Raw genomic sequence first — 26,759 nt, forward strand, 5'->3', positions numbered from 1 at the left:
GTACAGGTCCCCCTGATTGTTGCTTCTCCTACCTCTTGCCCGACTCCCTGTGGATCTTTCTTTACAGCCTTGGTTATAGAGTAGCCTTTCTGCCAGTCTCCAGTTTGTTTTCAGTGAGAGATGCTCCACATGTAGATGTATTTTTTTGATATGTTCGTTGTGGGAGATGAGTTCGGTGTCCTACTCTGCCAGCTTGATATCCTCCTCCTACACCACATTTTCTTTATTCATCTGTTGATAGACACTTAGGTTGCTTCTACATCTCAGATATTGTGAATAATGCTTCTCTGAACATTGGGGTGCAGATATCTTTTTCTAGTAGTGTTTTTGTTTTCATTGGATAAATACCCTGAAGTGGAATTGCTAAATCGTATGGTGTTCTGTTTGTAATTTTTTGAGGAACTTTCATCCTGTTTTCCATAGTGGTTGTACCAATTTACATTCTCATCAACAGTGCAGAAAGGGTTCCCTTTTCTCTGCATCCTCGCCAACACTTGTTATTTATCATCTTTTTTGGTAATAGCCATTCTGACAGGTGGGAGATGTTATCTCATTGTGGTTTCAATTTGCACTTCCCTAATGATTAGTTTTGTTGAGCATCTTTTCCTGTGTCTGTTGGCCATCTGTATGTCTTCTTTGGAAAAATGTCTATTCAGATCCTCTGCCCATTTTTTAATCAGGTTGTTTTTATGATATTGAGTTGCATGAGTTCTTTATATATTTTGGATATTGTGGATTCTCAGTTTCTTGGAAGGAAGTGTAGCCTTGGATCGTTCCAACTATTTGACATTTAAGCTTCTTTTCTGAAGTTCTTGACAGTTTTTTGGGAAAAAATGACTTCTGGCCCTCATTGATAATTTTGTAAACTTTTTATACTTCCTTTAATACCTTTCCACTCCCTATAAAAGCTATTATAAATTTTCACCACTTTCCTCAAGGATATCTGATTATTTCCCCTACACAGCATACAACCTCCTTATTTCCTTAATGAAAGCATTGACAACTTCCCATCCAAACAGGGTCCTGATACAGGACTTTTACACTTACTGTTCACCTTCTAGAACACTTTTTTCCCAAGTAGCCTCATGCCTTATGTCTCTATGGAATGTCATTTTATCAGAGTGGCTTTTCTGGACTATCCTGTCTTAAAGTGGCAGCGCCCTGTTCTGTTACCCTGCTTAAGTGCTCTTCAGAACATCTAGGACCATCAACATACTATATGTCATTTAATTATTAGTTTATTATCCTTTTCACAACTAGAAGGCAAGATCCATGAGAACAGTGAGGTTATATTGTTCACTGCTCTTTTCCTAGATCCTAGAATAATATCTAGCATATATTTAATTCAGTAAATACTTGTTTAACAAATGAATCTACCTTACCTGGATTAAGTCTTTCATCTGCTGATATTGCTTAGGACCAAGCCATTTCCATTTTTATTCATTTATCCATCTCAGTCCATCCCTCCCTCCCTTTCTCCTTTCCTTCCTTCCTTCCTTCATAAAGCAAATATTTATTGAGTGCATACTATATGCTATGCACTACATTTTTACGGAACTTGCTTCATCAATTATAACCTCCTTATTTAATCCTTGTTGTCATATAAAAATGCTAAAATTTCTTTCAGCTTACTCAGTTAACAGAACAAACCTCTTATTTGCAAATCCAATAGAAACCTTTTAATCCTTGATGTTCATTGATTCTTTTTTGAAATTCTTTCTTAACTTCTGGATAACCACTTTCCTTGATTTGTTTTCTGTGGATAGTGGCTACTCCTTTTGAATATCATTCATGGGCTCCTTTCCTCTACACTTTCTTTAAAGATAGGTGTTCTTCATATTTATAGCTTTACTAGGTATTCTCATCTATACCTGTACTTAACCTGTCACCTTTTCTCTGACAGTTTACAAATCTGTAAGATTGTCACATACCTGACTTCTTTGTTCCTTTTTTATATCCTTAGGTAACTGTTTGACCTAGATTGTCCATCAGTTGGCACTGATAACATGATAGAATCTTGTGCTACAGAGTAACATTTATTTTCAATACCAAAAATTGCTCTATTCCTAATTTCACAGCTAGTCCCTGGTCATACCTGTCAGCTTTAGCATGTTTTTAAAGTGGTTCATCTGAGCCCCAGGGAATGAAACCGTACTTGAGGTGCAAAGTTATGGATAAACATGATCACCAGGACTCAGGTTTTCTTCCATATAATTCCCTTCTGTATGAGGTTTTCACGAAATACAATACAATTCATTGATTCAGACTCTTTCATTTATCACACTTTTTTTAAAGTCTTTATTGAATTTGTTACAGTATTGCTTCTGTTTTATGGTTTTTTTTTTTTTTTTTTTGGCCGTGAGGCGTGTGGGAGATCTTAGCTACCTGACCAGGGATCAAACCCACACCCCCTGCATTGGAAGGCAAAGTCTTAACCAGTGGACCACCAGGGAAGTCCCCAAACTCTTTAATTTAGTATTTGGAATAGTTTCTTGAACTGAAAGGGTCCTTGGGTCATCTATGAACTTCCTGTCTTCCAAAAAACTTCTTTAAATAATAATACCAAATAATGAAAGAAGTGAAATTAATCAGGACTTTACTTTTTACCTTTTTTTTAAAAACTTTTTTGCTTTTTCTTTGATCTTTATTCTTATATCTTTTCTTTTGTCACTAAGTTGGTTCTTTTACTGTCATGAAATAGTCCACTCAGTTCTTGTGAAGGAAAAGGCATGAAATGGCTTAGCACTTCATGTGGAAAAAGCAGAGGAATTAGGAATTAGCATTTCTCCTCTAATACTAAGGGATAGTTAGAGCTAGGATATTTACCTAAGTCTCCTGGTGCAAAATCCAGGCTCATGCTGTAGAGGCAGTGTCATAGTGTTCTAATGCACTCAGTAAACCAGTTTATCAACTTAAGTAAATTGATATACTCTGTCAGTAATATAAAATGAATACACAAATGTGTATCTTTTATTCCTAACAAATACTCGTTTATTAGGAAGGTTAACATGGCAAAGCTTTTATGCATTAGTCAGTCTTGACTTTCATCTAATAGCAGTAAACAGTTCTTTTGCAGAAGTCTTGGGAAGGTAATAGATTTAACTCAAATTGACTAAAATGTCTACATGTACTATGTGTTATGTTAAGGGAAATGATAAGTGAATTTATTATCTAGGATGTTTGTGTTGTAAATGATTATAAGTATTTTTTATTATTTTTGTAAATATAATGTATATAGCTGAAAATGTTTTGGAAAGGGAATCATGTCTTAATCACTTTTTTTATGTTATTAAAGTTTTGAGGACATGGTGTTTGTAAAGTACATGTTCAATAAAAAGCTTAATGAGGAATAAATTCATTTATTTAAGAAAAAGCTAAAGTAGAAAACAATCAGGAAGCAAAAAATAGCATTTAAAAATAAGGATCTTTAAACTACCCTATATTTATTTTTTAAGTTATAATCCATATATCATATCACTGAGTCATGAGACCCAAGAAATATTTTATGATAATGTTTCCTTAATTATGTAAGTGTCTGTGTAATAATTTAAGTGAGGTAAGACGTGCCATTAGTTAGTGGTAAGTCACTTTAGAAAACGTTTAATTGTAACATATCTTGACAAGCTGTAGCAACTGAGGGTATGTCTTGTTAGCTGACCATATGACCTTAAATAAATTCTGCATTGCTATAATTTCGACACCTCTTTTAAAACTGTAATTACTGATATTTTAATTGCTTGAAGGACAGCACTAGTCTTTGAGGTTACTTTTAGTTTTAAAAGCAATAATTGTTCTGGTTTTGCCTTGTTTATATTTGCAGTCATAAGTTTTAAGGAATTTTAAAAAACAGTATTATATTTCTTTATACACTAATGAAAATTTGATGATTAAGTTATGATTAAACCAGTAATATTCAGACGTGAATACTAGTTAGCACTGAATGCTTTTTTTTTAAAATAAATTTATTTATTTTATTTATTTATTTTTGGCTGCATTGGGTCTTCGTTGCTGCGCGCGGGCTTTCTCTAGTTGCCGCGAGCAGGGGTTACTCTTTGTTGCTGTGCGCGGGCTTCTCATCGCAGGGGCTTCTCTTGTTGCGGAGCACAAGCTCTAGGTGCGTGGGCTTCAGTAGTTGTGGCCCGCGGGCTCTAGAGCACAGGCTCAGTAGTTGTGGCGCACGGGCTTAGTTGCTCCACGGCATGTTGGATCTTTCCGGACCAGGGCTAGAACCCGTCTCTCCTGCATTGGAAGGCAGATTCTTAACCACTGCGCCACCAGGGAAACACACACACCCTTTTTTTTTTAATACATGCTGAGTTTATAAACATTTATATATGCACAAAGGCCTATGGAAGGATTAAAGAAGTGAATCAAGCACTGAATGCTTGGGTTTCTAGATATGAAGAAAATATTTCACAAATTTGAAATGAATTATCTATTTTATCATGATTTAATAATCATGATATTTTTCAGTATAAATTTTATATATTTATATAAATTTAATATATTTTTAATTTTTATTATTTTATACATGCAATACATTTTACATTTCCTAATACAAAGCAGTATTTTCTTCCAAAGTAGAAATTTGGTTACAGAGCAAATAAAACTATATGTTGCTCATTTTCATTTCCTTCTCTTCCAGGCATTTCAGCAGTTCTCCTCTGCCAGGAGAATTGATTATGCTTTATATCTTTTTTAATGCCTTCATTCCTCGAACATTCCCACTGCTTAAATTAATATCATGTAGAATTAAAGAAACCCTTTATCTCAACTGTCTGTAAATCAGTTTAGTGCTAAGTGGTTTGGGGAAACAGGGTCAGCACTTTTGGCTCATTTATGTTTGTAGAATACACTGCATCTGTTTCCAAATTGTTAACCCTCACAATTAGCAGTAAAATATTCCTCATTACACTATTTCATATTTGAAATAAAAACCTGCCTGAGACATACTGGATTGTGGGACATAGGGAAAAGAGTTAAGAAGAAGAGGAAAGACACCTTTTTGTTTGTTTCTAAAGACACGTAATGACTAAGGTTATGAAAGAAAGAAAACTGAGGGGGAGTATCTCTAATATTGAACAGTTTTCTTTCTTCATTTTCCATATTGATCTTTGTAAGGTGATTTACCTTGGTGCAAAGTATATATACTTTTTCCTGTAATAAAGCACAGAATCTTTAGAAAGGGAAAGACCAATTCTCTTTGCAGAATATTGATCCCTGCCCACCAGTATTGAAGACTGTAAATTAGATGTATATGATCAGAGTCCCTCTCCCCCACTGTTGACACATGTATCACATAGTCTCACACTGAATTCTATTTATTCATTTTGTCTCAAAGCTTTGCCATATTCACTTTCTTTTACGTTAACTCATCTGAAGTTCATTAGTGTTTGGTTATCATTTTTTGGGAATTAATTTATTGGTATTCTTTGCTCTGTTAATAATATAGAGGTTTCACACAGAAATGAAATTTTCAGTCCTCCTGCTTTGTTTTTATTTTTTCTTGTTCTTTAGACAATTTGACTATTTCTGAATTTTGCCAGCAATAAATAATTTTTCTAAAATGAAAGACTCATTTTATAGCCTTAGCACTTTCTCATTAATGTTAAAATACTAGTCTTGAAGTTCTCAGAATAGTACATGATCCTGGTCCGTCATGGATATCTGAGCATATTTTATGGAGTTCTCAGAACAGTATATTGCCAGTGTTGTAAATAGATGAGGTGCTTTTTATTTTGGGGTGTGTGTGTGTGTACAAGGAATAGGTGTGCAGGTAGTGATGTGTTATGTTTTGATAATTTTTTCCACAGTGATTAATTGTGGGAATGTTTGTCATTACATGTTAAGCTCTTCTAGATAGAGTGTACTTTTTAAAATAGATGATATGCTTGTTAAATAAATGGAGTGTACTTTTTAAAATAGATGATATGCTTGTTAAATAAATGGATGTAAAATATTACCTTAAAAGGTTCTGTTTAAGACTTAGAATATGGTATACCTAATTTCAGGTTATGGTCTGATTCCAAAGAAGAAGCAGAGACACATATCTGAGATAGTACCAATGTCATTTGGAATTCTTTTTTTCTATTTCATGAATTTAAATGTGGTGCTTTTTACCCAACATAATCACCATTTAACATTTCTTGGATAACATAAAATTTGAAAGACTATGTATAGCTCACTACAGATTTTAAAATATGTAACCTGAAATCATTCCAAAGTATTTTAAGACAAATTTGGCAAAGCCTTTATTTTGTAAATAGCCTGGAACTTTGTGTAGGTTTTAAAATAATTTCAGAATTAGTTACAGATGATTTAAAGTTTGTCATTCTTTCCTGGGGGCAAAATATTTTAAGTCTTAAGACAGGCAGAGTACCACGATGCTGACCACATATTATTATGCAGTTTCCATTGTTTCCAGTCAAGTTGTTGTGGACTGCTATGTAGCTAGATTTATTTTATTATCCAGGTCTCAATTTCAAAGTTTCTGATTTTAATTTTCTTAACTACTTGATCAAGACATTTTGAATGTTCGAACATATGAGAATCTATCTTGTAGCATCCCCTGAGTATCACCATTCACAATTCAAATACTTATTTATATTCCTTTAGTATATATGTTTATAGCATGATCTACTTAGTTATTCACTTGGTATTTTTTTCCTTGCTAAAAAATAACATGAACCTAATAGTACGATGTGATCTGGTTCCAACTCTGTGTGAGCGTGTCCCACACTACAGGGGGGGAAAAAAAAGACTTGAAGGAAAAATAATAACAATGTTAATAGTGCGTATTCCTGGGAGTAGCAAGATGGAAGGTGAATTATGACTGGTTTTGATTTTTTTCTTTATATATTATATTTTCTAAGTTATTTTCAGTGAGACACTAGTACCTCTCTAATTAAAAGATAAATATTTTCAATTTGTTTTAGAACTAGATACTTAAAAAGAAGTCTGTATTATACTATCTATACTATCAAGTGCCAGTAGAATTGCAAAGTCAAAAATACAAGTCATAGGAACATATTTTCCATCAAATTGGCATCCCAGTAATGAATATTTACGAATGTTTTAATACTGAGTACATTTTTAATGCTATTTCACAAAGTATTTTATCTATAGCCACAATAAAAAAAAGATAGTTTTATCTCATAAATTTATATTAACAATTTTTTTCTCTGGTAAATCAATAAAAGGAAAAAATTTAAAACAATGAAAGAAATTTTGCTTTTAATTCTGAAATGTGAGTACTTTTATTTTTAAATAAAATATACTTGATTTAAAAATAACATATATAAGAATCACCAACTGAAGATATGTACGTGCGTCCTGGGTCTTAACCATCAGAGATTTCTGATTAAGTAGGTCTGAAGTAGAAACCAGGAATCTGTATTTTATATCAGCACCCATATGACTCTGATGCAGATGGTCCAACAGACCATAGTAAATTGTTTATTCTTTTTTTATTCTGCAGTCAGATCTGTGGTCACCTTTAGTTCATTTTCCTAATTTTCCTAATTTAACACATTCTCTGTGGTCTCCAAGATATAATGCATACATCCCAGCAGTTGCACTGTACAACCCACTAGTACAAGGGTGAGGGAAGAAAAAGTTAGAACTTGTATTTATATTTTTATCTCATTTCCTTAATTTCTACTTTTGTATGTTTTATAATGTACATTATTGATATAGTAGTATGTTATAATAAATATAAACATTTTTAAAAGGTAACTCTTATATAACATGTAAACTGTTTAACATGTTGGTCTCTGGGATACAGTATACGCTATTTATGATGCCATATTAACTGTTTTATATTTCAAATATTAACAGTAGATACCTTACTATCAAGTGACAATTAACTATATTTTTGTTTGTGTGCCTCCCTACCCACTTTTGTACCCATTTTCAGGTGATGCCTTTCCTTGGACCATCAGCTTGCATCATTTCAGCATATACACCCTTTTTGGAAAACAAGTGACACTTTGCCTAGTGGAACCTATGGGTTGTACCTCTACTCTAGCTGTTACATCTCAAAAACTACTCGCTACAGGACCTGATATGAGGCATTCATTTGTTGTCTGTCTGCATGTTGACCTAGAGTCACTTGAGATAAAATGCTCGAACCCCCAGGTTGGTACATTTGATTTATGAAAGGAAATTTAAAATAATGTGATTTAAGAACAATTGTTACTCATTTTGTTGAAGGGTTTCTCTTCTATTAAGTGTCTTAAATTATTTTTAACAGGGCCATCAAGATCAGAATGGTTAGATTAAGTATTGCTTTGAAGTTCTCTCAAGTTTTGTAATTCAAACTCTTCTGAAAATGTAATGGTGGCAGCATAAATGCATCTTTTGGCTGATGGAATGAAATCAGTTACAGATGTAAAGTTTTTTAAACGGTGAAGAACTACTTTACTGTCAGACTGGAAGAGTCTATTGAAGTGATCAAATGTAATTTCCGATCAGTTTCTCACTCAAAACTTCTTTTGCTCAACATGCAGTATTTAAAAGAAAAAAAGCACTGTTTACTCTTTAAAAAAGGCATTTTGTTAATCCTTTAACATTCCAGTTGGGATAGGCCAAACATGTTATATTCTACAGTTTTATAATTTAGTATGAATTCAGATCTCCTGGGTTTGTACAAATTATTAATTACATATAATTTAACACTTGTTTCTTTGACCTCAAGCAGACTCTTGTATATTTTCTACACAGATTATCAACGTTGAATAGTATTTGAAATTATATTTTTAAAACAATACTTTTTAGAGTTTTATTGGATCTGTTAGGTCAATGTCGATAAATCTTTGTTTATTCCAGCATTAGTGGTGACGAGCTAGTTTTTAAAGTGTGTTTTTTTAAGTGGGTTCAAATATTATTCATATGTTATAGAGCCTCCTTACTGAAACCATCCTCCTTCTTTCCCCTCTTCTCTCTGCCTTGCTCCACCTACTGTATACTCTACAGTTTGGTTTAACTTTCATATATATTTGTGCATTTTGAAAAGATCGGACCTGCTAATTTAATCTTGGTGATGGCCTTATTAAAAAATACATACAGTTAGAATTATGATGAGGCAGTTATACTAAACTAATAGCTTATCCACCATTATGAAAGTAATTTCTTTTATAATCAGTAGTAAATTCTTTTGAACAATAGTAAATATTCCATATTAATGGCCATTTGCCATTCTATTATGACCCATAGTAGTATAGAAGAGAATAATTATGAAATGGCTTAACTCCTCTTAGATTATTCTTTGAATGCTACTGCTGATGGTTGTTGAAATGCATTTCCTAGAGGAAGGAAAATTTGTTGGTTGAATTGTGTCTCCAACAAAAGATACGTTGAATTCCTAACTTGTAGTATCTCATCATGTGACCTTATCTGTTAATAGGATCATTACAGAGGTAATCAAGCTAAAATGAATTCATTAGGGTGAGCCCTCATCTAGTTGACTGATATCCTTATAAAAAGGGAAATTTGGAAGTAGATAGTCACAGAGGGAAGTTGATGTGAAGATACACAGGGAGAGTGCCATGTGAATGGAGGCAGAGATTGGACTGATCCAGCTGCAAGCCAAAGAACACAAGGATTGCTGGCTACCTCCAGAAGAACCAGAGGCAACGAAGGATTCTCCTGAGTCCCAGAGCATAGCCCTGCTATTACCTTGAGTAGGGACTCTCTGATCTCCAGAACCATGAAACTATAAGTTTCTGTTGTTTTAAGCCACCCAGTTTATGGCACTTTTATATGGCAGCTCTAGCAAACAGATTATAGAGAAACAGATTCACCTTCTTTAGATCCTTTATCACAGAAGCTGTTAAAAGGGAAAAAATAGATTTAGTTCTGTCATAGCAGCAGAAGCCCATCTCAGCCCATCAGTCCCACTGATTATTCTATATACGCTGGGGGAAAAAAAGCAAAAACTAACAACATAAATGAATGTTCCCAATTTGGTTTTTAAATAATTGAATTGCAAAAAAGACTTTAAAACAGCTATTATAATTTTTTTTTATGAGGTGTAAAGGAAAGCAACACTGAATGAAAAACGTAAGAATTCTCAATGGAGAAGTAAAGTATAAAAACAATCAAATGGGGCTTCCCTGGTGGCACAGTGGTTGAGAGTCCTCCTGCCGATGCAGGGGACACAGGTTCGTGCCCCGGTCCGGGAAGATCCCACATGCCGTGGAGCGGCTAAGCCCGTGAGCCATGGCCGCTGAGCCTGCACATCCAGAGCCTGTGCTCCGCAATGGGAGAGGCCACAACAGTGAGAGGCCTGCGTACCGCAAAAAAAAAAACAAAAAAAACAATCAAATGGAATTTGAGAATTGGAAATACAATATCTGAAAGAAAAAACCATACCATATGGGCTTAGAGGTGACCTGCATGTGACAGAAGAGTCATTGAACTTGAACATTGTGCATAGAAATTATGAATTTGGAAAACAGAAAAGAAAAGATATTAAAAATAGGATCGAATCTTCAGTGGTTGTGGGACGGAATGTTCAAATATATGTGTAATTGGAATTCCAGAAGATAAGGAGAAAAAGCTGGGCCAGAAAAATATTAACAAATAATTGTACAAATTTCCCAAATTTGCAGAAAGAGATAGGCTTTTACATATTCATGACGTTTACCCAGTCCCAAGCATGTTTATCTTGGACACGTTGTGATTAAAATGCTAAAAACCAAGGATAAATTTTTTAAAAATCTTGAAAGCAGCTGCAAGAAGATACATTATATATGGCTTAATTTGAATGAGTGCCGATTTCTCATTAAAAACCATAGAGGACATGGGACTTCCCTAGTGGTCCAGCTGTTAAGACTCTGCGCTCCCAATGCAGGGAGCCCAGGTTCAATCCCTGGTCAGGTAACTAGATCCTGCATGCTGCAACTAAAGATCCCGCATGTGACAACGAAGATCTCGCATGTGGCAATGAAGATTCTGCTTGCTGCAACTAAGGGCCAATGCAGCCAAATAAATAAATAAGTAAATATTAAAAAAACAAACAAAAAACCCCACAGAGGGCAGAAGACATTAGAACAATATCTTTAAAATGCTAACAGAAAAACACTGTCAAGACAGTGTGCATGTCTCACAGAAATTAAAGTGAAATAAAGACACTGTACATGAAAGAAAACTAGGAAAATTGTCACCAGCACCTCTACTTTACAAGAAATACTGAAGGAAGTTCTACAGGTTAAAAGTGAGTGGTACCAAATGAAAACTTGGATCTTCAGAAATAAAGGAAAACCAACAGTAATGATAAATAGCTTGATAAATCTTTTTTTTTAACTATTTAAAAAAATACATATGACTGTGGAAAGCAAAATCCATAACACTGTCTGCTAGACCTTTCAATGCATGTGGATTTAATATACAAGACAACTTGGGACTTCCCTGGTGGCGCAGTGGTTAAGAATCCACCTGCCAATGCAGGGGACACAGGTTTGAGCCCTGGTCCAGGGAGATCCTACATGCTGTGGAGCAACTAAGCCCGTGTGCCACAACTGCTGAGCCTGTGCTCTGTAGCCTACGAGCCGCAACTACTGAGCCCACGTGCCACAACTGTTGAAGCCCATGCACCTAGAGCCAGTGCTCCACAACAAGAGAAGCCACCGCAATGAGAAGCCCGCGCACCACAAGGAAGAGTAGCTCACTGCAACTAGAGAAAGCCCGTGAGCAGCAACGAAGACCCAACACAGCCAAAAAAAAAAAAAAAAAGACAACTTCATCATCAAGGTTAGTGGGGGATGGGCTAAGGGGACCGAGTGGTTGTCAGATTTCTAAATATCTCATGAAGTGGTACAGTATAAATTTAAAAGTAGACTGTGAAAGTTTTTCTACATATAATTTCCTAGAATAACTACTAAAAAAAAAAAAGCAAAAATACAAAGAGATATAACCAAAATGCCAATAGATGAATTAAAATGAAATACTAACCAAAATGCCAATAGATGAATTAAAATGAAATACTAAGAAGTATTCAAATAATCTAAAGAAGTGAAGAAGTGGTAACAGAGTTACATAAAACAGAGGATGGAAACAGAAAACAAAAAATAAAATTGTAGAGATGATCCTGCCTTAGCAAGAATTACGTTAAATGTTATGATCCTAACTGGGAGTGTTTAGACCAGGATTCAGCAAACTAAGGCTTGCAGATAAATTTGGCCACATGCTTTTTTTCACATACTGTGTAAGGTTACCATCATGCTACAACCACAGAATTAAGTAACAGCAAGGGAGAACACTATGTAGCTCACAAAGTCTAGAATATTTACTATCTGACTATTTACAGAAAGTCTTCTGACCCCTGGTCCAACTGCTCCTATTAGGGTAGGAATAAAGCAAGACTCTGCATACGTTGCCTAAAAGAGAAGCACTTAAAATATAAAGAAACAATATAAATAAGTGCATAGGAAAAAATACACCATACAAACAGCATAAGAAGGATGGACTTATTTATTTTAATATCAAATAAAATAGACAAAAAGAAAAAGTATTACCAGAGATAAAGAAGGACATGAAAGAAAAATGGACAGAATTAAAGGAAAAAACAGGTAATTCTATTCAATCATATTAGGAAATTTTTATACCATCTCTCTCAGTGGTTGTAAAACAACTAGATGAAAAATAAATAATTGGAGATATAGAAGATATGAAAAATACTGTGAACTCACCTTGACCTAATTGACATTTATAGAATACTATATTCAACAACCATGGAATGCACATTTTTTTCAGGTGTACATGGTCTCATTATATTAAGAGAATTAAAATCAGTAAAGTATATTATCTAACCATAGTCAAATTATATTAGAAATCAATAATAACTAGGAAAACTGTAAATATCTGGACATTAAATAATAACTCATATCTGAGAAACCAGATATCACACTTAATTGTAAAATATTGAACTTTTTCCCACTAAGATCAAGAAAAAGCCCAGAATGCCTCCTTCTATCACCTGTTCTTTGTCATATTGGCCATCTTAGCCATTGCAATTAACCAAGCAAAAGAAATAAAAGACACAAAGATAAGAAAAGAAGTAAAACTCTCCCTATTTTCATATGATCAAATATTTTACAGAAGATCCTGGAGGAGTTAAGAAACTATTACTAGAACTAATAAACTTATTATGGTTGTAGGAGACAAGATAAATATATAAAAACCAATTGTATTTTTCTGTACTAGCAGCTAACAGCTGGAAAATGGAATGAATCAGTTCCATTTATATTGGTGCCAACAAACATACAGAAATGAATTTAACAAAAGATGTCCAAGACCTCTACCCTGAAAACCACAAAACATTGCTGAGAGAACTTGAACATCTAACTGGAGCAAGATACCTGTTCATAGATTAGAAGATTCAATATTGTTAAGATGGCAGCTGTCCCCAAATTGATCTAGATATTGGGCATAATCAAGTCTAAAAACATTTTCTCCTCGAAAGACACATTAAGATAGCAGAAAGCCAGACACTTGGAAAAAGTATTAGCAACACATTTACCAAACTGTTACCAGAATATTTATGGAATCCTTTCTACTTGGTAACCTGAAGACAAAGAACAATAAATAAAATAACATGAATACAAATAATGGGGAAAAGATTAGAACCACACAAGATGTGTGACTGGTCAGTCAACACATGAAAAGATACTCAACATCATTATTCATCAGGAAAAAACAAAATAAAACATGAAAACATACCACTACATACCTATTAGATTGGCTATAATTTAAAAGATGGAGTATTATGAACCAACTAGAACTCTGTATACTACTGATGGGAATGTAAAAATTACATAACAGCTTTGGAAACAACTTTGAAGTTCCTGGAGGGGGGGAAAAAACATACAACCCAGCCATTCTTCCCTAAGTATTTCTTCAGGGAAACAAAAATGTATATCCACTCAGAGACTTTTACATGGATGTATTTAACAGCTTTATTTGTATAGCCAAAAACTAAACATAACCCAAATGTTCATCAGTAAGTGAATTTAACAAATTAAACAAATTATGGCTTATCCATACAATGTAATACTATTCAGCCATAAAAAAGACTGAGTTATTGATAAAATGCAAGATCATGAAAAAATATTGCAGTCATTACACTGAGTGAAGGAAACCAGACCAAAAAAGAGTACTTACTGTATAATTCCATTTATATAAAATGTTATAATGTGTAAACTACTACATTGTTACAGAAAGTAGGTTCCTGGTTGTCTGGAGCCAGGGCAGGGAGAGGGAAGGAGAAGGGGGTGGTAGGAAGGATAGACTACAAAGGGATATGAAGAAACTTTTGAGGAGAATAAGAAAAAAATTTTTATTCATAGTTTATATTTAGTAGTAGCTCAGTTCCTATATAATAGACAGCTAACTACTACTTGGAGTTACCTACCAGAGACATTATATTTTAGAGACTTATTTTAGGAGTCATTATAGCCTTGGGAGGATTGTCCTACTCTACATGTTCTGGTTATCCATAGCTATCCCAGCTGAGAATAAATTCTGTTCCCATTGTGGTTTTAGCCTGGGACTCCACTATTATTAATCTTTAAAAAAATTTTTTTCTTTTACTTTGAGATACTCAATAGTATGGTGATTTCTGTTGAGTCTTACTAAATGTAAGACTGTGGCTCAAAACTAGAGCTCTGGGATATCTTCTTTAGATATTCACCTTATTTAGAACTAAGCTCAGGTTTTGTTGTTGTTGTTTAAATATAAACCAGTTCTAAGCCAAGTCATCACATAAATAGAACTTATGTTTGGCCTGGTATTACCTTCTTATGTCTGCTCCTTCCTTTTGTCCTTTCCTTGATCACTTGACTCCCACGGGCTCCTTGCTGCTTCTCCCCAAATACCAAGGGCCTTTTTTTTTTTTTCTTGCCTGAGAATTAAACCAAGACTGAATGAACCTCATGCCCTGAGAATCCCTTTGCACCCAAAGTGTAATGAATTTTATTTATTCACTTAATTCTACTTTATCTTCTTGATAAGTCCTGATAAACCAACTTCTGTAAAATTGTTAGCACCTGCTATATCCAAAGTTGATCACCAGGTTGTTGGGAAGTTTAAGTGAGATAGTTATGAAAATACTTTGCAAACTCTCAAATGGTATATGAATGTCATTTTGTTAGTTTAGATTGACTCTGATATAAAATGTGAGATCCTCTATGTAAATTGGTATGAATATCCCTGGTGGAATGTAGCGGTATTCCTGAAGGGACAGGAAGTCACAAAACAATATAGGACTTTGAAGAATCAACATGTACTCAAAGAAAAAAGTAAGGAGTAAGTACTCTTTTATATCCTTGTGTGCCAGATTAACCTAAATTTTAATGGTAAGACATGAGACTCCAAATCTCTTTTTTGTGAGTGGGTTGCTTTAGCCTTCCAGACTCCCTCTGGGTTCTGTCAGAATTACAAAGGATGACTTGATTTTTTTTTTTTTCCTAAGTGAATTCAGCAGATATTTATTGAGTACTACATGTAGGCCAGAAATGAGGGGAGAAAAATTAATAAGATAAATACATGAAGAAGGCCATGCCTACACACATCATAATCCAACTGTTGAAAGCCACAGATAAAGAGCATATCTTGAAGGTATCATGAGAAAAAAATGACACATTACATGCAAGAGAACCAAGATTTTGTTAGCTTACTTCTCATAAGAAGCTGTAGTGATCAAAAGAACATCTTTAAATCGTGAAAATTAAGAAAATTAAAAGCCTCTCAACCCAAAATTCTAAGTAAAAAAATATATAACATTTATGAATGAAGACAAAATAAAGACATTTTTCATGTGAAAGAATCTGTCACCAGTAGGACTGCACTACAAGAAATCCTAAAGGAAATCCTTCATGTTGAAGGCAAATGAAACCAGGTGTTTGAGCAACTTTTCAAATGTTTATTGGCTGTTGAGTTTGCTCTTTTGTGAATTGACAGTTCATGTTGTTTACATTAATTTGTATTTTCCTGATTATTAATAAGGATGAACAGATTTTTCAGTGTTTATTGGCCAGTGAATTTGCTTTTTTATGGTTAATATTTCATATCATTTACTTAATTTTTCTATTAAATTTCTTAGCAATTTGAAGAGCCTCCCTTATATTCTATAAATACAAACCCTGTATCTGTAATGCAGTTATTTGCCTTCAAACTTTATGGCATCTTTGGCCAAAAACGTTTAATCTTCCTTAGTGAAATATATCTATATGTCTCTTTTTATTTTCTGGGTGTCCTGCCTTATAGTGTATCGTGGGCCCAAATATCCATGTGCATATAAGTTCCTAAAATTTCTTTTACTATTTTTACTTTTCCTTTTAAGATTAATGACCCAAAATAAACCTCTTTCTTGTGAGTGGTTTCTCACTGATTAATCTGGGGGCTTTTTTGTTTCTTATTTGTGTTTTTTGTGAAGTACTTCTTATCCTTTTTTGTGCCATGGACTTCTTTGAGAATGTTATAAAAGCCTTTTCCCCAGAACAATGTATATGCCCACTAAATTTCACATACACTGTCAGAAGCTTTATGAACTTTGGATTATAGCCAGTGTATAAGCTTGATTCCATTCAAGTAATTCCTACTTCAGTACCATTCTTTTGTTTATTCGTTAGAGTGACGTCAGAAGTGTTTGCTCTTGTAAGCAATTAATTTGGTTCATTATTGCTCAGAGCCCTCAATTAGTTTATATACTCTAAAATATAGTGCAAGCTCTATATGTAGGGCAGGCCTAGACCAAATTTATTGTCATGTCTGACATTGTTGTAGATCTCTGTATCAACTATAGAGACCTAAATCGCTGTGTCAGTTCCTGGAACTCACTGCCATTAAAAGCCTTAGACGCTGTAAGTATTTAACCTGGTTGAATATTCAGAGAATTTGTTCCTAGGAGTGATTTGCACCAACCTTGCCTTTTATCTTAAGTGTTTTACTAAAGTTACTCAATTCTCTTTAATGTCTTTAGGCACTAGTCTCTCAGACCTTAAAAATTGTGTTCATTCCAAAATTAAATGAATCTTCTTTAATAAGGAATCTTCTTTAATATAATAAAATTTTAATTTTCCCTCTACCAATAAATTGATACATTTTGTCTACCTATAAGGCATTCCCCAAAACATAAAAGTATCTTTGCATTTTTGGGTTTTAAGTTGTAAAACTAGAGAAATAATGTTTTTTATGCTCCTTTTCTATCCATTTTGTCATAGTTTTTATTGCTGTAAGTTCAGTTTTCACCAAGCTAATGGAATTTGGCATTACTGTCTAAGAACATAAGCATTCAGTTCGGACAAAACTGGATTTGTAGTCTTAGACAAATCACCCATTTTTAATTTCTCTGAGCTCCTGATTTTTATTTTTATCTTTTAAACAAAAGTAGACTAAGTGTAATGCTCTGTATGAAAAGGATGTTTTTGTTTTTGGCAAAAACTCTTTCTTTTGAAACTGAATTTTAATGATTAGTAACGACCTGTGTGCCAAATGAAATAGCCTTTCTAAATTCATATTCACTTAGAGCTCTTTTTTGTTCAACATGGATCAGTAATTGCTTGTTGAAGTTCCATTCCTGCTTGGTTTCCATTGACATTGTATATCCATGGTTTTTCTTCTTCATGTCTACCTTTCTATTTTCTCTTCTTTCTGACTCTCCTAATATGCTGCAAAACTTGTCATGGCCCCTTTGTCATGTCTTGTTCATTTCCTGTACTTGGCTGTTGCTCTTGGTATTCTTATGACTGGAATGGCTTTTTGCACCCACTTAAATCCTATCTGTCCTTCAAGAATGTATTCCCTTGAGGTTTGTCTCAGCCTCTTCAGTCCAATTAAGTCTTCTTTCTGATTGGTTATGAGATTAAATGAGAAAATGTATGTGCAGTTAATTTTTCAACAATAAAATATTACTTTTTAATATTTAATATCTTACATATCCAATCAGTATTTGATATGCAAAATATTATTGATATTCAATCACCTTCATACATAACCCATATAAAGCTGCCTCACGTGGTGCTTATTTTTTAGAGATCTTTTTAAAAAGTTTTATTGGGGTTGACATAAATACAATAAACTGCACATGTTTAGATTATCTAATTTGATAAGGTTTGACTATGTATACCCATCAAATCATCTTCACAATCAAGATAATGCATTAATCCATCATCCTCAAAAGTTTCTTTGTGCCCCTTTGTAATCCTTCCTTTTACTCCTCCCCCAATCCCAGGCAATCACTGATACTGTCATTATTGATTAATTTTCATTTGCTAGTATTCTGTATAAATGGAATCATACAGTTTGCGTTCTCTCTCTCTCTCTCTCTCTCTCTCTCTCTCTCTCTCTCTCTCTTGCCTAGCTTCCTTGATTCAGCATAATAATTTTGGGGTTAATCCTTGGTTTTGCATGAATCTCTAATTTATTTTTATTGCTAAGTATTCTGTTGTATTGTTGGTTAACTTATTGGTTAACATTTGAGATTTTTTCCAGTTTTAGACTATTACAAATAAAACTTCTGTGAACATTTTTATATAGGTCTTTGTGTGGACATAGATTTTAATTATTCTTGGGGAAACACTTAGGAAATGGCTCATTCACGTGGTAGGTATATGTTTTTTTCAGAAATGGCCAAACTGTATTCTAAATTTTGCATTCCATCAGAGTAAATGAGAGTTTTAGCTGCTCTGCATCTTTACTGATACTTGGTCTGGTTATGCTTTTTAACTTCAGACGTCTTAATAGGTGGGTAGTGGTAGCTCATTGTGGCTTTAGTTGGCATGGTTTTCAGTACAGCTTGAAGGATAAGAGTTGAACATTTATCTTCAGCATTTTTGCTCTATTTTTTAAAACCTCTGAATTTGTGAAGTCTGGATTCTGTGATAGCAGCTTTCTTCTTTGAAAATAATAATACGTTTAAAGTTTATGTCAGTGTTTGCTTGGCATGCTGAATACACAGTGTACTTGGTGACATTCATATACAATTTTTTAATGGTAACAGTTAAAGGAAACCAGAAGTAGTGACAATAAAAGCGGCATCAATTCTCTTAGGTAAATAAACTTTATGCCTTTGAAAGTATTTAGAAACTGTTTATGCTTTCCTTATTTGTCAGTTCTAATTGTTTAAGAAAAAGTAAAATAATCTTTTTAAAAATTTGGTTTGGAACAAAATGGTTTCTTTTTAGAAAACACTCATGATTATGAAAGACAAAAGAATATGAACTAAAATTTTTCTAAGAGCTTTTTTGTAGGATCTCTAGCCATTAGATTTTTTTTTAAACAAAAAGAGCTATAACCTGAGATTTGAGACTTCATCACACAAAAAGCAGGAGAAAACTGTAACCCATATACTGTTTTATATCAAATAAGGATTGACAACACTGTTTTTAGGCATCTGTTCTGCCCACATAAGAAGCCAGCTTTATCATCTGGATGTGTCCTGAGGCTGAAACTTCTTATAAATATGAGAATTTCTTTCTTTCTTTTTTTTTTTTTTTTTTAATGGCAAGCAGAATATGGTATCCAGCTGTGGATTTGCTTATACATTGTGTTTGCATTTTTCCCCCTAGGCTTGTTTTATACAGTATATGGCAATATGTTGTCATACAGATTCCATGATTAATGCTTATTTATGAAATCTTATGTAAATATCTTAGAACTTAGTCAAACAACGTGCAAGTTAAACAATTTTTTTTTCTGAATATTGGAATGACAAATCTGAGGGGAATAGTAGGTTGGATAGTTTATGTTCTTTATCTATAGAAAAGTCTCATATGTAACATTTTCCTTTTACTATTCTGTGTTATATCTTTCTTTTTTACTTTATTTTGCTGGGCAAGAAATCCAATTTCAGATTTATTCTTCAGAAAATAGAGAAAGTTTAAATGTGTAAACAATTTAGAAATAAGAATGGTAATTATTTCATGTATAACTAAATAATCATGTTTACTAGGATATATTTGGCTTCTAATTTTGATCCTGACCTCTGTTTAAAAGGCATTTCTTTGTGATTGTTCTATTAGTCATATATTAAAAGAAATCTACTGTACCATAATAAGCTGTTTTATTAGCATTATTTTATTAGCATTATTTTCCCACAGAAATGCTAAATTGCTTATAAAATATCAAAATGTGACTATGTGGCAAATTAAAAGTATGAATAAATTAATTATATTTCTCAAATTCAATTCATGATAAAATGTTTAATATTGTATATTTTTATATGAATTATTTTTCTCTATATCTCATCAGAATTGTGGTATCATGACAAAATAGTCATCATATATATAATAATTACAGTATATATAATATATAATAATTATATATCACAGATTATAGGTTATGATATAATACCATGATCAGTGATACAATGATAGATTTTTGTTTCATATATTCTTATTTCCCTGGACTTGTTTTCATTTTCTCACATTTAATATTTTAGTCAGTTGTGACCAGAAGTTGAAAGATTTGTTTTTCCTTTTTATTTTTTCCCTTCTGCTTAGGTGCAGCTCTTATATGAGCTAACTGATATCATGAATGAAGTCTGGAATAAGATTCAGAAGAGAGGCAATCTCAGTTCTTTTTCAGCTTATCCGGAGTCCATAGTGGGGCCTGTCCCTAGTTCTCCAGTTAGAAGCAGTTTAGGCACAGCTCCTCCAGATACCAGCACATGTAGCCCATCTGCTGACATTGGAACTACTACTGAGGTAAGTGTTTTTGAAAAATTCTGTTACTAAATGAAGGGTGGTATATATACCACAGAGTTCTGTATCAGGATTGAGAATGAAGATGACCATACCTCTCTGGAAGCTAGTGAGTTTAGAAGGTTCGTGAGGAGCTATGGTAGCAGTGGCTGTGTATTACTGTTTCTTTTAGGTCCAAGTATTTTAATCACTTTTAGTAGTTAGTGGGGTAGTTTAGGACAGTAGGGGTTCTGTGAAGTGGCAAAAACTGAGACAGTAAATGTATGGTTCCTCAGAAGTATGGAAATGTAGAAGCTGATACAAAAGAGGCTCAGAACCAGAGTGCCTTTGTTATCTTTAGGTTAGTGATTTTTCAGTCTTGTCTGACCCAAAGTTCTCTCCTCTTCCTTCTGATCATAGAAGCCTTTCTTTTCATTTTTAACACCATAACTTCACCCAATGTGCCAGTGCCCCTTTTAATAACAAATGTTTTATAAAGCCCCCTTTACTATCCTGAAATGAAAATAAACATAATATGACCTACATATACATATAATTTCAAAAATATCTAGTATTTTGAATAAAATATAAAGGAGTAAAGGAAATTAATTTAAGGTATAGTAATTATTATTTTAATATATAAATGCTCAGGCATGGTTACATTAGAAGTTGTAATGAAGTAGCCAGGTACATAGAATTACTGTGAGTGTGTCTGCCGCATATAGACTTGTGCAGGTCTTTGTTAAATACCACAAGTTGGTACCGTTGTTGTTGCTGTGATTTCCTGAGGTAATGGCAAACTTGATAAAGTTTAAAACAAAAGTTTTTATTCTTTTCATTTCAGTAGTTGCATTTCTGGAACTCTTAATAAATAAAATCATGCATAAGTGCAAAAATATTGTGTTTAGATTTAAAACAGAATTCAGTTTTATGCTCAAATGTTGACTTATAAACAGGATTTTTACCTACTTCATTGTCTGTAAGATAGTGTTCATTTTTCAGGACAGTCCTATATATCATAGGACCTCTTGATACCCTAACTGCTAACCCTTAAATTCCAGTAGTGACACCCAATCATTGAGTCAACCAAAAATACCCTAATACATTTCTGAAACACTCCATAGAGGCTTACCACTGAGAACTACTGTAATATAATAGAGGTAGAAGTTATGTTTTTGTTTTTGCATAAACACATGCTGGAGTAGATCTATTTGACCCCTGCATAAATAATTTCTGTATCCCTGCTCATTCCAAATCTTAAGAAACACAATGACCTAAGTGATAGGATTACTTTTTTCCCCCCAAATGAAAATCTAGGAATGTGCCCTTATGGAGTCAATGGGACATATCCTTTTAGGGTAAAAACGGTGAATCCTTTCTTGGAGATTATTAATATCGTTAGAATACAAAAGCTCTTGCAGTAAAGAAAACTTTGACTTTCTTCAACGCAGTACTCTCCAAACTCATTTAACCAAAGACCCCTTTATCATAGCCTACATGTTAACATTGCACAAAATACACTTTGTGAAATACTTTGGTAGAGTAATCAAAGCTTGGGGTGATACATTGCTAGACAAAGCTAGTACAAGTGAAATTGATAAATGAAGTTAAATATTGTGGACATTTGGCAGAAAGGAGAGTGTTTCATTAAACAGTTGTTCACTAAGTACTGTATTCATTGGAACGTCAAGATGAAAATGAGTACCTATCTTGGGAGTAGTCTTTTAGAAAGAAATATTTAAGAAAACATTGCAAGCCCAGAAAAGACAGGGCTCATGTGGAATGGTCACACCTGTTTGTCATACATCTAGAGCCTGCCATTCACACAAGTACAGATTGAATGGTACTTTCTAGAATTGTGTAGTGTCCAACCTATACAGAAGGACATGGTGACCCTGATTATAAGATGTAATAGAGATGAGCATGCCCTGCAATTATAGAGAAATTATTAACAAATTCATTCTATGGAATCTGTAGGTATTTTACAAAGGCAGTAACATATGAGATGGATCTTCAAAAGTGAAAAAGGCATTAGTATCAATTTTGTTTTAGTAGGTATATAATAAATGTGATAGACTAGAAGAATGGTGAGGAAGTTAAGAAAGGGAGAGATTAACAAGGGAGACATTTTCTCAGTCACTTAAAAAAATTAATTCTGATTTCAAAAATAAGTTCCTTACATGACTGCAATTAATTTAAACTTAGAATGTTGAGGGTTTTTTTCTGATTGGGTTATAAAGATAAATAATGAAAATGCTTCTAGTGGATTTGTTAGTTTTGTATTAGGTATGGATTTAATCTGATCTGTGTGAAAAAGATCTGAAAGTGAAAGAATCTTAATGCAGAAGATTCACATTAATATTCCAGAAAGACCATATAAAGCAGCTTACATAAGGTAACAGAGTTATGGGGGAAAATGTGGTAAATACTTTCAAAATGTACCCTCTTTTGTTTATGTAGTGTGGTTAAGAAAAGAAAGAGGTGAGTGATTGCTAGCAGTCTGGTATGGATTTGAAACCTACAATCACTTGAGAAGCTTGTTCCCTGAGAAATATCTTAAAATAATTTAGGTTTGTTTTCCATAAAGAGCAGGAAGATTTTTGTGTAGACAGTTTTGATATGGTGATCAATGTTAAGACTTTGATTTAACTTTACAAATTAGAAGGTGTTCGTGGATTGAACACTTCATGTTTAATTTCTCTTTTTGCTCTCAAGAAAATATTTATGTGGAGATCAAGATTAACTATGTTTGCATCTGAGTTTAAATTTACCTCTTTGAGAATTAGCCAGTAAATGATGACATCAGAAAATATAGTCATTGTTTTCTCCTTTTTGTATGAATGCTTCATCTATGATTAAATCTGTGGTCGTTTAATTCATCCAGAAGTCAGAATTTGTGCCCAGGCTTTCATTTCCCATTTCCTTTTGTTTATAGTGCTGGTAAAATTGTGTGTAATGACCTTTGTAATTTTTATTCCTTTTGTTTTGAGTTCCAACATGGTAGATATGTTACTGTGATCCTTTGAATTCCATTAAAAAAATGTTTTTCTAATTTTCATGAAGTTTCCTGTATATTTAAATGTGTTACGGACTGAATGGAGATAAAACCGTGTCCTCTTACTGGAGAAACTACTTAATGAATGGGGCTAGGGAGGACAGTGTGGAGAGGTTATGCATGTATTTTGTTATAATCCATAATAGGCCTTTATGCCTATTTGACTTGGCATTCCCAGGAAGCTCTAGCATCCCTTTGCTCTTGCTAATCATTGACTAATAATCTTCTGATTATAAGAAGACATTCTGTGGACAACACTGTCATGTAAGCAACAGAACTGTCTGCATACAAATTTAAATATATGGTATATAATAATCTCTAGGTCCATCCATGTTGCTGCAAATGACATTATTTCATTTTTTTATGGCTGAGTAATATTCCATTGTGTATATACTACATCTTCTTTATCTATTCATCTGTTGATTTAGGTTTCTTCCATGTCTTGGCTATTATAAATAATCCTGCTATGAACATTGGGATGCATGTATCTTTTCAAATTAGAGTTTTCTCCAGAGAAGTGCCCGGGAGTGGGATTGCAGTGAGACCTAGAGATTACCATATTAAGTGAAGTAAGTCAGACAGAGAAAGACAAATATCATATGACATCACTTACATGTGGAATCTAAAAAAAAATGATAGAAATGAACTTATTTACAAAACGGAAATAGACTCACAGAGATAGAAAGCAAACTTATGGTTACTAAAGGGGATAGGGGTGGGGGGGAGATAAATTAGGAGTTTGGGATTAACATCTACACACTACTGTATATAAAATAGTAAACAACAGGGACCTACTGTATAGCACAGGGAACTATACTCAATATCTTGTAATAATCTATAAAGGAAAACTGAGTCTGTAATGACTCAGTTCCCAGTCGTTACCCTGACTTTGTGTTTCCTCTTCATTTCTGACATCTTGAGATTTCCCTTTATTTATTTCAAGTTTAACTGTTATATTAGTTAGAAAAAGATGACATTCTCATAAGGACAAAGGTGTTGACTGGGAAGGGAAACCACAGGAGATAGTACAGTACCTGGAGCTAGTAACGCTGGGATGTTTCTGCCATAAATAGGCTTACGGGCAGGGAGAACAGGGAATAATACTGACTTCATTCTCCTCCCTCCTTTCTATCTCCTGCCATGTTCCTCATTAGCTGAAAATGACCAGAAACCAGAGGACAAGAATATTTGTACATATTGTTCGCATAGATTAGCCTCCCAGGTAGAGAGGGTATTAATGATTGAAGAGTAGGTCTACAAGACCAAAGAAAAGATATACAGCACTTTAATGTATTAAAACAAATTCTTGTGTTTTATCTAGAATTTCCGTGCTTTTGTAGTAGAAAAGGAAAACATTCATTTCAACTTAGTGTGCCATGTTACTTGAATTTAAATTTCTTTAACATCATTGAGTACCAAGAACTGGTCTTTGGAATCTTTGTTTTTCTCATTCTGCCTTGTACATATTATATTAGATTCTCAATATCATTGGTAACTCTTTTTGCTAAATTTTTTTTATTGTGGTAAAATATAAGTTACATAAAATTTATCATTTTAACCATTTTTATGTGTACAATTTCCTGGCATTAAATGAATAATCTCAGTGTTGCACAGCCATAACAACTATCCATTTCCAAAACTATTTCATCATTTCAAACAAAAACTCTTTTCCCATGAAACAGTGACTCCCCATCCTCCCAACCCCATCCCTGGTAACCTCTACTGTACTTTCTGTCTCTGTGAATTTGCCTATTCTGGGTGTCTCACATAAGAGGAATCATAAGTATTCGTTTAGCTTATTTCATTTAGTATAATGTTTTAGAGATTCATCCAGGTAGTAAGAAGAATGTTTTATACATCATCCATGTATAAGAATTTCAATGCCTTCTATGGCTGAGTGTTACTTCATTTGTGTATATAGCATACTTTTTTTATCCATTGATCTGTTGATGGATGTCTGGGTTATTTGCTCCTTTTGGCTATTACGAATAACGCTACTATGAACATTGGTGAATAAAGGTTGATTAACTCTTAATGAAGTAATTTTTCCCTGAAGATATTATATGCATTTTATATGACCTGTGCCTGACAAACCATTTCAAAACTAATACCAGAAATGCTATTTTAATTTTTCTTTACCTGTTGAAATATTGGGTTGGCCAAAAAGTTTGTTTGGGTTTTTCCATAAGATATTATAAAAAACCCGAAAAAACTTTTTGGCCAGCTCTATATGTTGATAACTGAGTTATTTGGTATAGAAATTAGGGGGTAGAGGAAAGTGAATGCAGAATCATTAAATATACTTTATTTAGTACTGATTTTCTTACTCAGAAGAGCACATTTCTGTCATTTTAATGAGATTTGCTTAGTACCAGCATGAATGGTATAGAATTAAAATGGCATTTAATATTATCCCTAACTGTATTCAAGCGTATTTCAAAGTTTTGCCAAAAAATGTGGTACTAAAGGGAAAAAAGTGAAAATTAGAAGTCATTTATTTAGTTTCCCTAGTAACCTTGCAAACAGAAAAATAGAATGCTAGTAATTTATTTTCTCTAAGGTGTATTTTTTTTTTCTCCTGGGGAAAACTAGCTAAATTCTGTGTGCTGCTTCCCACTTATTGTCATAGACTCTCTACTTTGTCAGCTTTAAGAATTGCCTTCCTCTGACTTTGGTATAATAATTTTGCAGAGCTTGACAAGTGAGAAGGATGTTTCTCTTAATTCCATCAATTTACAGCTATACTATTGAAAGGGATTGTTGGAAGATCATTTACTAGAAAATTGAGATGCAGTGAATTGAAGTTAGTGTCACACAAAGTAGGGACGGTCCAGCTCATCTGAGTGTGATTCTAAGTTAATAGAATCTATAGAAGTCACTTCGGAATCAGACAACTTGAGTTTTTAATCTCTGCAGTTTATGATCACATTATTTAACCTCTGTGATTTAGTTTCATTATCTCTAAAAGTGGGGATAATGTTAATATTCATCTCAATATGTTAGTACAAATATTAACTGAGTATGTA

The 26,759-nt window shown here is 33.5% G+C and overlaps 1 protein-coding gene across 12 annotated transcripts in view; it reads left to right on the forward strand.

The window, feature by feature from the left end:
* Positions 1-26,759, forward strand: part of VPS13B (vacuolar protein sorting 13 homolog B) — a 798,456-nt gene that overhangs the window by 378,637 nt on the left and 393,060 nt on the right. For all 12 annotated transcript variants that reach the window (XM_059994971.1, XM_059994970.1, XM_059994972.1 and 9 more), the window contains 2 exons: positions 7,916-8,136; positions 20,499-20,702. In XM_059994971.1, the coding sequence (XP_059850954.1) occupies positions 7,916-8,136; positions 20,499-20,702 (425 nt within the window). The remainder of the gene's footprint in view (positions 1-7,915; positions 8,137-20,498; positions 20,703-26,759) is intronic.

This window comes from Delphinus delphis, chromosome 17, assembly GCF_949987515.2.
Source record: "Delphinus delphis chromosome 17, mDelDel1.2, whole genome shotgun sequence".
Classification (NCBI taxonomy): Eukaryota; Metazoa; Chordata; class Mammalia; order Artiodactyla; family Delphinidae; genus Delphinus; species Delphinus delphis.